The 15,654-nt window shown below is 38.9% G+C and overlaps 1 protein-coding gene across 1 annotated transcript in view; it reads left to right on the top strand.

Annotated features, from left to right (window-relative positions):
* The first annotated feature begins 10,076 nt into the window (after window positions 1–10,076).
* Window positions 10,077–15,654, top strand: part of LOC121279420 (disks large-associated protein 1-like) — a 253,428-nt gene continuing 247,850 nt past the window's right edge. Inside the window, exon 1 of the mRNA XM_041190652.1 lies at window positions 10,077–11,077. Within this exon, the coding sequence (XP_041046586.1) occupies window positions 10,121–11,077 (957 nt within the window). The 5' untranslated portion in view covers window positions 10,077–10,120. The remainder of the gene's footprint in view (window positions 11,078–15,654) is intronic.

The raw sequence follows: 15,654 nt of genomic DNA, 5'->3' as shown, positions 1-15,654 counted from the left end.
TCTTAACTCTGTTAGATACCATCAGTCTTTGTATACTTATGGAAATTTAAAGCATATGACCTTACCAAATCAGCCCTATTGATGTTTCATCAGCGCCAATGGATCATTCTCAGCTACTGAAGCATGCTGAAAATTCAAAGAAACCCTAGTAACTCCTAAAGAGCCTATAAAATATAAAGATTTAATAAAAAAAAGTTTAATATCTTTGATGATTCTGAAAAGCAGCAAAAAAAAAAAGACTTTTTATGTGCAACATAAATCAACCATATGTTGTTGGACTAATATGGCATTCTGTTCCATTACTTGAATATGTTGTACCTAGTTTCTTGGGACAGTAGTTGGTCATCCACTATTGCTTTAATTTTTAATGGGATCAGTAGTGTGATCTTTAAGCGAGGGTCACTGTCATTATAGGTTTATGGAAGGTTCAATCCATTTTATCCCCCATGCCATACTTAATAAATATGACATATACAACAAGTATTTCAAGAATAAGGGTAGCTTTGTTGCAGACAAAAACATGGACAAGTACCTTTAGAATCATATTGTGATCAATATCTTTGTAATTATCATAGCGAAGAGTGATTTGACCTTGTGCTTACATATTTTTAGTTGTAACAGGAATGGATAATGTTTTATTCTCAGTGTTATTACTGAGCACAGATGCACTTTTCCAAATTGCTTCTATACCTATTATTGAACGCTCAGTGCCTGTCTTTTATGGAAATGCCATGCATGATTATTTGAAACCTGGCACCTTGGAGATAAAAGCTATGTCCCGATAATGTACTTACAAGAATCATTTCACGGTTATAAAATTGTGCATTTGCGCTGATGAGCTATTGGCCAAGATTTTGTCTGTTCTTTGGTGTGCTCTACTGAAGCTAACAGTCTAGGTTCAGAAAAGAGGAAAATGAATGTGGCTTGTTCACAGCAATAGGATGCATGGTAACTGGCTTACACTTGAACAGCTCTAACAGTGGGGAGACACTTAGCCTCAAGACATGAATTGGTATAATCAATGTGGAATATAAATGATGAAAAAAAGGTCTAAAGATAAAACCCCATGAAAAGTAAATCTCAAATTGTAATATTGTTGCAAATGTAATACGTTATATCCTCACTTAATTTGGTAGTTCTAAATATTGTTTGTTTAATCATTTAGTACAATTTTGTTCAGTTCAGTATGGCCCGTATCTGCCTTTCTTTCCTTCTTCTGAAGCTGCTGACTCACCCTGGATTTCAATTCAACATGACAATGTTCTTACAATCCCCGGAGAGACTAATAACTTTTTTAAAAAAAAGTAATCCCCACAATGCCAATGGAAATAACTGAAAGACAAGATTTCACTTTCTAAAACTTTTTCTGTAACAAACAAACCAAAATCAACGTAATATAAACATCAATTAACATGAAAATGATACTTTGGAAAAAAAGATAAATTTCACTTTAAATAGTCAATACAACACAGATACAGCTAACAAGACTACAAACATCTGCATCACTTCTTGCATACTTGTGGAACCAGATGCAGTTCCAAGGTTCTCTAATTTGGCCTCCAGTACTTGGATCTCTCACCTTTCCACTCAATTAAATTGGTTCTCGAGTCGCTTTCGTGACAGTCATATTCTATCTGACATTCTCGGAAACGGCCAACACCCAAACAGCATGCCCCTACAGATCATCCTTGGTTAAGTCATACAGTTTTGTAGGCACAGAATCCCCAGAGACTGCTTTCTTCAATGCTTTAAACGGCCTAGTTGGCTCTGATAATACTGAAACAATGTAACAATGTCAGTAGCCTTGTCCAGTCCACAATATGTGCTCTCTCTGGTTTCAGCTTTCAATCTTTTTTAACTGTATAACGTGCACAGTAACACAGTCCCTGCTGTATTCTCAGAGCCTTCTCCATGTTTCTTCACCGGGATATGTTCTGTTCTGCATCCTGATACCAGCTATAATCCAATATGCAATCAGCTGTCTAGTTACCCTTTGCTTCAGCCCCATAGCAGCCTAGATGACATGAGCACTTCCCAGACATTTAAGGGCACATTGCCAGAATTGTCTTAGTTTCACTTTGGATTTAGATGGAACTTCCCTAAAGAAAATGCACATAGGGACATACAATATCCCTTGAAGTGGCCATTTTTCATATAGATGCCTAGGTCAGAGAGCCGCTAACTTAAAACAGACCAGGAATGAAACTTAGAACTTTTCCAGTTAATTTGGATCAAAGCTATCCTGACTTACCAAATGAGTTATTGAAAGAGTCCTGAACCCATTTTAGCATTCTATTTCTTTTATGATAATCGTTTAATTATTAAAATAAATGCTTTAGCTCATTGTACACAGTTTTAATTTAAAATAATCTGGCAAACCATTATTTCTTGATTAAGAGGAAAACCTTATATCACTTTTGTCAAGCTGTCATTTGAAAGTAAGTCAATAATCATTTCTGGTTTTTTTGTAGCTTTGTCATAAGAAATAAATATTTACTAATGAAGACAATGCTGCTTTAATGTTTGTTAATCAGATTGAGATAATGAAACATCACTAACAAAAGCATCCAGCATTCATAGGTCTGATATCCCTTGGAAGTAATAGCTGAATTCTCATTGGTTACCATGACAAAACACATAAAAGCAACACTGGAAGAATATCCCCTGTTGTGCCATTTGCTTGCTTCATTTTGCACACAGTGCATTTGATGGACATTCCAAGCAAGATTGCCAAATTCTCAGTACAATGTTTTCAAATATATTGCATATTTACTGGAGCATACATCGGTAGTCTGGTTTTTTCTGGGCTGGGCCCTTTGCGGCCCAATTATGCCGAAAGTGAGCACAAAGTGGTCACGGCATCTGGTGCACATGCTGGTTCAGCTGGGGTGAGGTCCAAACAAAACTTGGCTTTGAGCATCATTTAAATGGCATTGGTACCCAGGTTTCGGGTCGAGGGAGAATCAAATGTGCTGACAGGTAGGCCAGACAATTTTGGTGCAACACTCTATTTCTACTAGAACAACTAAAATAAAAACTGAAAATCTATGGATCTTTTTCTGACCAGTTCACAGTGGTCCTTAAATGGACTCGGTTGGACACTCTAATTCTGGTACAAAAGGTGGTGAATGGGAAACACAGGCTCCACCCATTTGCATCAGAAAATCGCATGAGCTCTCGAACTAGTTCAGGACCTTAATTTACATAGTTAAAGAGTTTAATCTCTCTTTCAGGTTGGCAAGCTAGAGAACTAAAAGTTACCCATACCAATATCGCCTTTGGGACACATCCAGCCCGGATTTGGCATGAAATATACCGATACAACACCGATAGACTAAAGCCTATTTTCCAGCTCAAAACAGAGTACTGTAAACTGAATATGTCCCACTTGTTCTTAGGATTAATTAATGGCCTACGAGTGTTACCAGAAAGCTAACCACCATTGCCAGTGGATTTCAGTGTTTGTGGAAAAGAGCAGGTGAATTCATGGATGAAATTTTTAAAACTGGTTAAAGAAAAACCTCTCACATAAGCAAAGCAGGTCCTGGGGCTGAATTTTCACGTGGGCTGAGGAAATGTGAGTCAGGCCATTTACTAACTGCAGAAACCTGAGTCATCACCTCTAATCATACCTGCCATCGTTTCATCTCCTGGAGACATGGATCGGCAGGATTCAGGTTTTCCAAGTCCTGAGGCAGCATTAGAGAAGTGTGGGTTGATTTGAAGGCCCACCTTAGTTTGCTGGGACATCAGCCCAGTTCTCCAACATAGTTTTTATGCTCTTAACCCTCACCTCTCAACCCCTTCACCTACCCTCATGCCCCCTCATGTTCCCCATGTCCCCCTCATATTCCCAATGCACTTCCATTCCCCCATGTATCCTCCATTGCCACTCACCCAAAATCCATTATGTGCAGTGCCCAGGAGCCATCTAATAGCATTGGGAATCCTTTCAAATGGATATTCAAATGCACAGCTTCACCACTGGAAAAGTACTCTAATGCAAAACAACATATACACAATGCTGATCAATGTAATGGTCAACTCACCTTTGCAAGACAGAGCCCTATAATCAATCACCATAGTAAAAATGCACCTAACTTAGAATTCAGCATTTAATAATGACATCTGAAGCTGTTAAACCATTTAAACTAACCCTTTGGAATGTTTCCAACTCCTCAAGGTATCCCCATGATTCCTGAACTCTCAAACTAGGCAGGTTTTTAGAAGCGTTCCAAAATCCCCAGTCAGCGACCCCCCCCCCCAACCCCCCTCTGATTGGCTGGCAGCTGTCAGGGCGGGATATCCATCCCAAAACAGAAAGTGCAGCCATTTAATGGCTCCAGGGAGCTGGGAGCCTTGAGTGCAGGGCTCCTGCCGCCAAATAGGAACTTTATTCCATCAGGACTTCCAGAGATGAGTACAGTGGGGGTGCCACCAGATTTCATTGCAAATGATGGACATCCCGATGCCACATTAAATTCCGCGCTATAAGCCAATGATCTCGTTGATAGGGAACATAAGTCCCTTTGTGTATTATAGGGAAGATCAGTTCTTCCACTTGCAAAGTGGAATTGTACCATAAAATCCCCAAAACAAGGATGAAAGTTCTATGGATTTGATTATTTGGGGGGGTGAAACTTAATTTCACTGGGGAAGCAAATGAGGTGGTAGTGAATTAACTGCCCGTAATGCACCCATGTTTTTTTCTATTATGGAGAATAACAGAATATACATCACAGAAACAGGCCATTGAGCACAACTGGTTCATGCAGGTGGCTATGCTCAACACATGCCTCTTCATACTCCTCCTCTTCAAATCCTATCAGCATAACCTTTCTCCCTCATATATTTATCCAGCTTCCCCTGAATGTGTCTATGCTTTTCACATCAACAACTCATTGTAGTAGTAAGTTCCACATTTTTTCACTCTGGAAAAATAAGTTTCTCTTGAATTCTCTAGTGGATTTATTAGACGTTTATATTTGGTTTTGGTCTCCCCCACAAGTGGTATATCCTCTTTACATCTATTTTATCAAATATTTTCAGAGATCTGTAAAATTATATCAGGTCATCCATCATAAAGTTGATGGGTAAGAAAATAGGGCAGTATGTATAATGCATGATGATTACTGTCTGATTTGTATCATCGCAGGAGTTAAATTTCAGCCCCTTTCAACCCCATTCAACTCTGCTCAATCTGTCTATCTAAATGTGCTTATCTTGTGGCTTTAAGGCACAGATATGCTAAAAACCTGAAAATCTTTGTTAGCTGGTGATTATTAACATGCTAGTTTAGACACTTAGATTGTCATGTACCCTAATTATCAGTATAATGGCTACCAAGGTATGCACACTTTTTAACTTATTGTTTAAATGATCTTGACATTTAATGACTACTAAATTAAAAAATAAATTTCCATTTTGCTGAAAAGGGAGTCATTGCTGAAACTTTTTATCTTGCACTCATCAGGACAAATGCAAGAATGACAAATTTCAAACGATCGTAACAGTTTATACAACTGGAGAAAAGGGTGCTGATTTGTTGACAAGTTGACTCTGATTGGCCAAGGCATTGCAATGCAGAAAGCAATAGGGAACCATTGGCTCATCATGCTTTCCCAGGTACTTCAAAAAAGGCACAAGACTTGAGCACATTCTTTTTGTTGGCAGAGAACACATTCCTGCATATGAATGTATGTCGCTTCTAGCAAGCATAATTGAGACACGTTATGAGTTTGACTGATTAGCACACTCAGCTATTAGCACACTCAGGATTGTTCAGCAAGTGCTGCCCAATCATAGAATTACATCTAACAGCAGACATTTTGTTTTGGGGTTTGCAAGTGACGTCTGGTTGAGTACAGTATGTACTCTGCCTATTATGAACAGCTGGAGGAACATGTTTGATTCAATCAGCAATTTGTGGGGAAGTATAGCCTATATACCTGACAACATGCTGGCACTGAAATCCATACACAACGTTGTTCAATTGTGTGATAGGCAGAATGTCTTTTTGGTCTGATGCCAGCATCCTGTTAGTGGAAAATATCTCGTGTCACTACTGCATGGCAGTAATGTGAAATGGCTTGCTTAACCTCCCAAATTGTTCAAATTTTTGAGATACTTTGCCTTTCCATGGTAATTTGAGATAGACCAAATACATTCTAGGTCCAAAAGTCACGGCCTGTAGCTCATTTGTGAGTTTGTGCGATACATAGTGAACAATCATCTGATCAGCACATTCGTTTAGATAATATCACCAACTTTAACTTTAACACCTATGTGTTCTATTGTACTATTGTCGTTGACATCTTTTGATGATCTGCTTCTATCACTGCTTGTTTGTCCCTACAACCACACACCCCCCCCCCCACCTCTCTCTCTCTCTATCTCTCCGCCCCCCACACACAGACCTTAAACCAGCTCATATTTCAACTCTTTCTTGGACTCGAACTCAAGTTCTGTCGAAGGGTCATGAGGACTCGAAACGTCAACTCTTTTCTTCTCCGCCGATGCTGCCAGACCTGCTGAGTTTTTCCAGGTAATTCTGTTTTTGTTTTTAATCATCTGATCAGGATAGCCACTGTCCTGCAAGATAGCTTTGATGCACTCAATTTCTGCATTGAGCTTGCAAGATGAGCAAATTGTTTTGGCCCTATTTACAAGATTGCTAAAAGGCCAATCTTATAGCATACGGAGCTATATGAATCCAGTACGTATATCCACCAGTAAAACAAAACAGAAAATGCTGGAAAACATCAGCAGGTCTAACAGCACCTGTTTAGAGAAAAACAGAGTTAACATTTAGAGTCCATATGACTCTTGTTCAGAGTTAAAGAGAAGTGTCAACTCTGAAGGAGAGTCATACGGACTCGAAACATTAACTCTGTTTTTCTCTCCACAGATGCTGATAGTCCTACTTGAGTATTTCCAGCATTTTTCTGTTTTTGTTTCAGATTTCCAGCATCCGCAGTATTTTGCTTTTATCCCCCAGTAAAGGCTGGCTTGCAGTAGACAGTAGAGGAGAAACAAACCAGCAACATCAAGGAAAGGGAACATGGTAGACTGCTTCAACTCAAGAAGTGAATTGGAGAGCAGGATGGAGTGCATAAAGGCGAGAAAGTAAATCCTTACACATGGCTGCAGATGCAAATAGGATGCTGCTGTCAGTCCAAAAAGACATTCTGCCTACCAGATAATTGAGCAGCATTATATATGAATTTCAGTGCCACTGTGATGCCAGATACTCACTGCCCTTTACCCTTATAGCCTCCATGATTGACTTAGTACCAGCTCGTGCCAACCCATGCCCCCTACTCACTACCCTTTGCCCTTACACCCTCCATGATTGACTGATCGACTGATTGTTCTATGATTGACTGATTGAATCAAACAACATGTTACTCTGGTTGCTCATAATAAGCAAAGACGTTACTCAACCAGCCTGCGCTTGCAAAAGCCAAAATAAAACGTTGACTGTTTGATGTGATTCCATGATTGGGCAGCACTTGCTGATTAATTCTGAGTGCACTAATAGCTACACAAATAAACTAATTTAAGATAAACTGTCAAGCTTGTAATGTGATCCATTTATGCTTGCTAGAAGTGACAAACGTTCATGCACAGGGAGTCATTCTGTGCAAAAAAATGTCCAAGCCTTGTGCTTTTTTAAAAATTATCTGGAAGCTTGAGAGCCTATAGTTTCCCTGTTTCTTTCTCCATGGCAATGCCTCAGTCAATCAGAGTCAACTTGCCAACAAATCAGCATGCCTTTTTCACTGTGGTATAAATTGTTGTGATTGTTTGAAATTTGACATTCTTGCATTTGTCCTGATGACTGCAAGATGTAAAACTTTGGCAACATGTCTCACTTTTCAGCAATATTCAAGTTTCCATTTTGGATAAGTACAATGGCAGCAATTCGCACCCCTGCATTCAGAGCTCTTATGAAGTTTCTTAGGCTGCAGTTATTGTATTCTGAGAAATGTTAATACCCAAATGTCTTGGAATTGTTCTGATAAGAGGTCATGAATTGAAACATTTGCCTGGATTTTTGCTCCTGAGACAAGTCCACAAAGTCGTGAAATTTTCTGTGTTGCCACACCTACCGTGGGAGAAAGTGCCCCGATGGTGGGATATTCATTCTAGTGGAGGCAAGTGTGTGCTGGAGATGGGCCTGTCACTCTGGATGCAGATCGAAGGTGCCTATAGCAGCTGCCAAGTGCCAAGGAGGGGTGAATAAAAGGCCTGGTTTCCCTGGAACTTCATCCCAGCTGAGTTGTTAGATATTAGGTACTCCAGTCCAAACCCCTCACACCCTCTCTACCTCACCCGCTCCCCATGCCCCATCCTTGCTAACTCCTACCAACCCATGCCTCCACTCACCCCCAAAATGGCCCCCATACCTTCCATGCCAACTCATGCCCCCATTCAGCCCAAATAGCCCTTCATACCTTCCATGCCCTATGTCTCCCAACCACCCCAATGGCCATTATAGCCCCAATGCCAAGCCATGCCCCCACCCACTCCATGTCCCTTTATAGCCCCTTTGCCAATTTAGTGTCAACTCATGCCAATCCATGCCCTCTACTCACTACCCTTTGTCCTAATACCCCCCATGCCAACTCGCCCATTTTCACCATGGGCAGACCTCAGGAACCATGCTGAGATGAAATAAAGTAAATTTCTAAATATCTAGTACAGACTTCACTATATTAAAAAAAACTCTCATTCATAAAAGCCCATTCAATACATTTAAATCCCCAGAAGCACTTAATTCCTTATAAAAACAAACATTTGTATTCATGACCCCACATCAGAGACAGTTAATCATTTAATAACCTCTTGAAGTTGTTAATCACACTATGAATTTACAGCCCACTACTGTGATAATGACAAGTTGTGGAAACAGTAATAATACTATAATGATAGCACTTAAGGTATTGTCAACAAACATCTATTGAAACTGCAAGCATAGATTTTTATCAACTCACGGACACAGGCAGGCAGTTTTCCCCCCCCAAAGCTTAAAGATCTGACAATTTAAATCATTTGACAGCTTAACAGTTTTACAGATCTTATCTGCCATTTATGAGCATTTATGTCTACTTTAAAAAATCGTGATTCACACACTAAGGATAAAGTCGTCGGCTCTAGCAAAAATGGAAAATGGGGTCTGTTTGAACTCAGCACTGAGTGCAAATGGCCCTGCTGAGTTTGATTTTTCACCATGTGTGAGTCATGTAGTGCCCGAATTCCCCTACTGACAAAAGTAAGATCTGTTGGATTTTGGGGCAGGATTTCTGGATCTGGGTTTCCAATGCCATTTTGACTAAGACATGGAATTTCCATGGCTCCACGAAAATCTAGGCCATTAACTCTGTTTCTTTTCCACAGATACTGCCAGACTTGCTCAGTCTTTCCAGTCTTTTTCTGTTTTTATTTCAGATTTCCAGCATCTGCAGTATTTTGCTTTTGGATTAGTCTAACCTAATCCTATGTTGTTAATTTTGAAACAATGCGTTGATGGTCCAAATTTTCCTGGAGGCTTAAAGCATCATAATGGTACATCTATGTCAATGTGGCAATTTACAGAGTAAAATTTCCAGGAAATTATAGTGCAAGTGCCTTGCACCATGCCATATTCCCCTGGGTCTTTTAATGCACAATGGACTGCTGAAAATTAGACCCAAAAAGTCCTAACATCATTTTAGGAATGGAATGCTACATTTTGAATGGACAGTAACCACCTATGGACCTCTGTATACATTGGATCTTATTTTATAAGAATTAGTTATTAAGTTGATTAACAAAATAAAATATACTTTGTTAAAGACAAACAATTGGATAAAAATAAGAATCAGGTGGCTAAGAGTTTTTAATTTTTAATATTATCAATTTTTGAAATGTGCTTTGGGGTCCAGAAATTAAAAACTCTGTTTTCAAAAATTGAGTGACATTTCTTATTGTAGTGCTCCATTTTTAACCCAAAAGAGTATAATGGGAAATTATAATACTGATTAGTATCTTACTTTATAATTTTTTAGGGCTGTCTCAAGACGACTCTTGATAATAACTACAGTTATTAAATGACTTGGGAAAAGTCTCAGCCACAATAATGAAAGGGTTATCAAGCAGCCGAGGCCACCATCACGCAACCAACTGTGACCCTTCGTATGATACACTGTCCCACCAGCAGGAGAGAAAGCCATACATACTCAATCCAGTTGACTCCCACTCTGGAGATCATTCCTATTGCACCCAACGGAACTCATTTCACTCAGAATGCATTGTTCCATTCAATGACCAAATGTCTAGTAGTACTTTTCCCAGAAGACATTATAGTTCACAGCATGACCTTAAGGATGAATGTGCCCTGGTGCCTGCACCTTCATCCAATAAAACCAATCGCATCCCTGCCAACCTCCTAGACCAATTTGAGAGGCAACTCCCAATCCGTCGTGATGGGTTCCACACCTTACAGTATAAACGGACAGCCCTGGAACATCGGAGTGAAAGCCCAGGAAGGATCCGCCACCTGGTTCACTCAGTGCAAAAGTTGTTTACTAAGTCACATTCTCTGGAAGGGCCTTCCAAAGGAAATACAAATGGCAATAAAGCAAATCCTGATGATGTACATGCGCTGAAACGTGGCAAGCGCAGCAAGAGCAAAGATAGGAAGTCAGAACTGAAGAACAAATCTAATATTTCAGGATGGTGGAGCTCAGATGATAACTTGGACGGTGATGTATGCATTTATCATGGGCCAACAAATGTGATGACCATGGGTCGATGTCCTGACCGTTCAACATCTCAGTACTTCATGGAAGCTTATAATACTATCAGTGAGCAGACGTTAAAAACCTCCAGGAGCAATAATGACATGAAATGCACAACTTGTGTAAATATCCCTCTGAATGTTGATACACAAATCATGAAGAAGAGCTCGTGGTCTTCAACGTTAACAGTGAGCCGAGCCCATGAAGTTTATCAGAAATCCTCGGTGAATCTTGATAATAAAACTGTCATGAAATCGGAAACATGTCAGAAAGAACGTTCGTGCCAGTTTCTCCAGGTATGCACCCAATGCATAATAATTTCACAGCATACTACTACTACAAAAATTGTTTACAGGTTTAAAAGGTTTTAATACAACATGTGCAATGGCTCTATTTTGTGGGCTGTGCTAGAAACAACAAAACATTTGAAAACATATCTAAACTGGAAAGAACCTGCTTTCCATTTATTACGTTGAAAGTTTCTTTAAGGGACATTGGTTTTACATAAGGTCTTTGGCAAATTACATCTTATTTGCTTACAAGCACACAACTGAATGACATAAATCACATGAAAATATATCCTGGCATCTTTGCATGTGATGCTTTCATGAAATCAAAGATTGAAGTTTCACTACCAGCTGACCCTCAATTAAACCTTTTTTTTCCATTTTCGCCACAATACACAGTTGATGTATGTATATGTTATTGCACGGCCTTACATTTTGTAATACTGTTGACTTTTGATGTGTTCAGTTGTTACTGGTTGTAACTTTCTTTAAAGTCCCTATCTTTGAATCTGCTCTAACTACTGCCCCATTCTTGGGATATCATATTTTCTAATAGAACCTTATGTCCTCCAAAATCTTGGATATTCTGCTTACAATAGAATTTTCTAGAAAGTTTTGAGAAAAACTATGATGAAGAGTGGAGTTGTGGCAATTTTGTTTTACAGGGAATTTGCATGTAACAGATTTACTCCAATATTATGCCAAAACAGCGCTATGTGCAAATTTCCTTTTCCTTGACCATTTGCAATGCTCCTGAATTATGTCTGCCAAAACCTCAAAAAGCCCATTAACATAGTACAATAAAGGCCAGGGAAAGCTAGCTTCCTGTATTTATACCAGTTCTGAAATTACTTCCAAAATTTTAGGCATAGCACAACTATAAGTCACCATTTGTTGTGTTTTATGCATTTTTAAAAAATCCTCCTTAATTAGATGCACTATATTTTCTACACCTTTGAATTTTTTATGGTATCAGAATCTGATGCAGTAAAAATATTAAAGGTGCCATACTTTAATCATGCTATGCTTAACTTGCATGTTTTGACAGCTTCAAACTTTAATTTCATGATATCAATAAGATAAAGACAGACTTAAAGCAGACTAATGGCAAAAGTTCAATGCCACACTGCCCCAATTTTTATATGTTTTATGCTGTTTTTTTCCTATCTGACCTTATGTGCCACATTGTAAATCCTTAGTGTCTCTATTCTTAATGGAAGTCTTTTAATTATTTCCTTTATACTAGACTCCACTTTTTTTTTCCCTGCCAGAGATGTCAGACTAATAAATCTGTGGTTCACAGGGTCAGGCATTGGATCTTTTCAAAATTACTATTGTTGTGCCCCATGATCTTTGCAAAATTTCCACAATGGGTTCCTCACTTGCATCCTCATTCCTTGAGATGAATATTTTATGACACCTCAGGTGCGTAATTTCCAAATGATGATTTCATAAAGGTTCGCAATCTCCAGTGAATTTCCCACCACTTTATTTAGTTGCTTAGAAACACAACCAACATAATTTGTGAAAAGTGTTAAAATCTGAAATATATTTTTCTATTTTCCATCATTTTATCTCTTTCATCCATTTGTTCTTTTACACTTTTCTTCCTACAATGTACCAAAACAACTTCCCGTTAATTGAATCCCTCAGTGAACAATAATTGTGCCTGAAAGCTTTTCCTTTACCACTTTTGCTAATTCATTTTAGCACTGGTCATACCCTAGTAGAGTTGCACTTGGCCCAACCCCATAATACACCAGACTATCTTGAATAACATTCTTCATTAACAGCCATCTGTCATTTCTGAGCCCATCTTCATAATTAGTCTAATTCTCTCTGATTTTGCTGATCTCATTATTTGTGACTTGCATCATATCTTACCTCATCAACAAATTTTGCAATATTATAAGCACTCTTTGTTAATTAATTTATGAAGAACATGCACATCTGGGGATTTATAACTGGGTGCCTATAACATTGCTCTGCCTAGTCAGAGTCTTGACTAGTCAGTGCCTCTAGACAAAGTTTTCTTCCCATTTCTCTGCTTCCAAATGTCAAACAAATTGTCAAGCCAGCTCATAATTTCAATTAATTCAATTAACTAGAAGATTGTTTACAAGTCTTCTGAAAATGTATGAAATCCCAACTGATAATTCAGGTAAGCTATATTCACTGTATTTCCAGTATTGTCAATGAAAAGGTAGAAAAAGCCAATTTTACCCCATAGCTTAATGTCAGTGATCTCCATAATGGGTAAATGGCACATCATTGTACCAAGGATCTCCACAAGTCAAAATGCACCTCACTGTTTTCATCTGCAAAGAGTTTGCTTCCCGTGCTTCCAGCTTTAGTTGAAAAGTAAAAATATATATTTTTTAAATGAAATGTTTAACACCAGCCGAGAATATAAATTAAACATGTCTTAGCTGGTGCAATGTGCAGCTTCAATAAACAGAGCACTGCACTGTTCCAACACAGTAACTTCTGAAGTGGGAGTCTGTGATTCTTTTTCCAACAATATATCTCAACACATTTCCAAATTGCAAAGGTATAAAGCAGAAAAGTGGCTCAGGCTCGATGGATTACTAGACAATAGACCCTTTACAAATCAAATCTCATAGTTCAGTTTGGTGGGTGAGTTTTAAAGAAAAATTAAAAGCAAGCACAACCACAGGAAGTAATTAGACCAGCCTTTGTGGCTTTTCATGGAAGAATGATGTTCCTAACTTGATTATTATAGATGTGATTTCTCTTCCAACAACATTGATAGAACTGGAAAGGAGGTCCTACTGAAAGAATTTGAACTGTTAGAAGCTAAATTAAAAAGCAGAACCTCGAAGGTAATAATCTTGGGATTGCTACCTGAGCCACAGGCAAACTGGCATAGGGTAAATAAAGTTATGGACTTAAATGTGTGGCTCAGAGATTGGTGTGGGAGGAATGGATTTCACTTCATGGGACACTGGCACCAGTACTCGGGTAGAAGGGAGTTGTTCTGGTGGGACGGGCTTCACTTGAACCGTGCTGGGACTAGTGTCCTGGTGAACCAAATAACTAGGGCTGTAGAGAGGGCTTTAAACTAAATAGAGTGGGGGGAAGGTTCTGGGGAGGGGATACGTAGGCTTAAAAAGCAGAAGGATGTGGCAGCCTTGAGGGGCAGCTACTTAGGTAACGATACCCAGAGTGTGACAAGAAGGGACAGGGCATACAAGCATAAAAAAAGCAGCAAATAGGGTCAAAGGGGAAAAAATGATAAAAAGTCATAATTAATAGCCCTTTACTTAAATGTAGTATTCGGAACAAAATAAATGAATTATCGGCACAAATAGAGGTTAGTGGGTATGATCTTATGGTCATTACAGAGACGTGGTTACAAGGAGATCAAAGCTGGGAACTAAATATTCAGGGATATGTGACCTTTCGAAAGGACAGGCAGGAAGGAAAGGGTAGTGGGGTAGCTTTGATAATACAGGATGGAATAATTACAACAGCGAGAAAGGATCTTGGGTCAGAAGACATAGAATCCATATGGGTGGAGGTCAGAAATAACAAGGGGAAGAAGACACTGGTGAGAGTAATCTATAGGTCCCCTAACAGTAGCTATACTGTAGGATAGAGAATAAATCAGGTGATAATGAAGGCATGTGAAAAAGGCAGCACATTAATCATGGGTGACTTTAATCTTCATGTAGATTGGCAAAATCAAATTGGCAGAGGTAGACATGAGCAAGAATTCATAGAGCGAATTCAGGACAGTTTCTTAGAACAATATTTTGTGAATCCAGCCAGGGGTCAGGCTATTTTGGATCTGGTATTGTGTAATGAGGCAGGTTTAATAAATGACCATGAGAAACTTGGGTCAGAAAGAACTGTGCTAAACTTAAGTAAGGGAATGAAGGCAGAGTTGACTGGTGTGGACTGGGAAAGGAGTTTAGCAGAAAATATGGCTGATGAACAATGGCAGATGTTTAAGAAAATAGATCATGACTTTCAACAAAGATATATCCCAGCGAGGAAGAAGGATTCAAGGAAGGGGGTAAACCAGCCATGGCTAACCAAGGAAGTTAAGCACAGTATCAAATTGAAAGAAAAAGCATACCATGTGGCAAAGATTAGTGGTAAACCAGAGGATTGGGAAACTTTTAAAAACCAACAAAAGATGACCATAAAAAATAAAGAGGGATAAAAGAAACTTTGAGGGTAAACTAGCAAGTAATATAAAAATGGACAGTAAGAGCTTCTTTAAATATGTAAAATGGAAGAGAGAGGCCAAAGTGAACATAGGCACTTTAGAGAATAAGGCTGGTGAAATAATAATGGGAAACCAGGAAATGGCAGAGGATTTGAATAAATACTTTGCTTCAGTCTTCATGGTAGATGACACTAATAGCATTCCAAAAATACTAAATAATCAAGTGGGAAAAGGGGGTGAGGAAATAAATACAATAACTATCACTAGAGAAAAAGAACTAGGGGAAACTAATGGGGCCAAAGGCCAATAAGTGCCCTGGACCTGATGGGTTGCATCCTAGGATATTAAAGGAAATAGCTACAGAGATAGTGGATGGACTGGTAGTAAACTT

The sequence above is a fragment of the Carcharodon carcharias genome, chromosome 6, assembly GCF_017639515.1.
Source record: "Carcharodon carcharias isolate sCarCar2 chromosome 6, sCarCar2.pri, whole genome shotgun sequence".
NCBI classification, from domain to species: domain Eukaryota; kingdom Metazoa; phylum Chordata; class Chondrichthyes; order Lamniformes; family Lamnidae; genus Carcharodon; species Carcharodon carcharias.
This window is presented reverse-complemented; position numbering and strand designations above follow the sequence as displayed.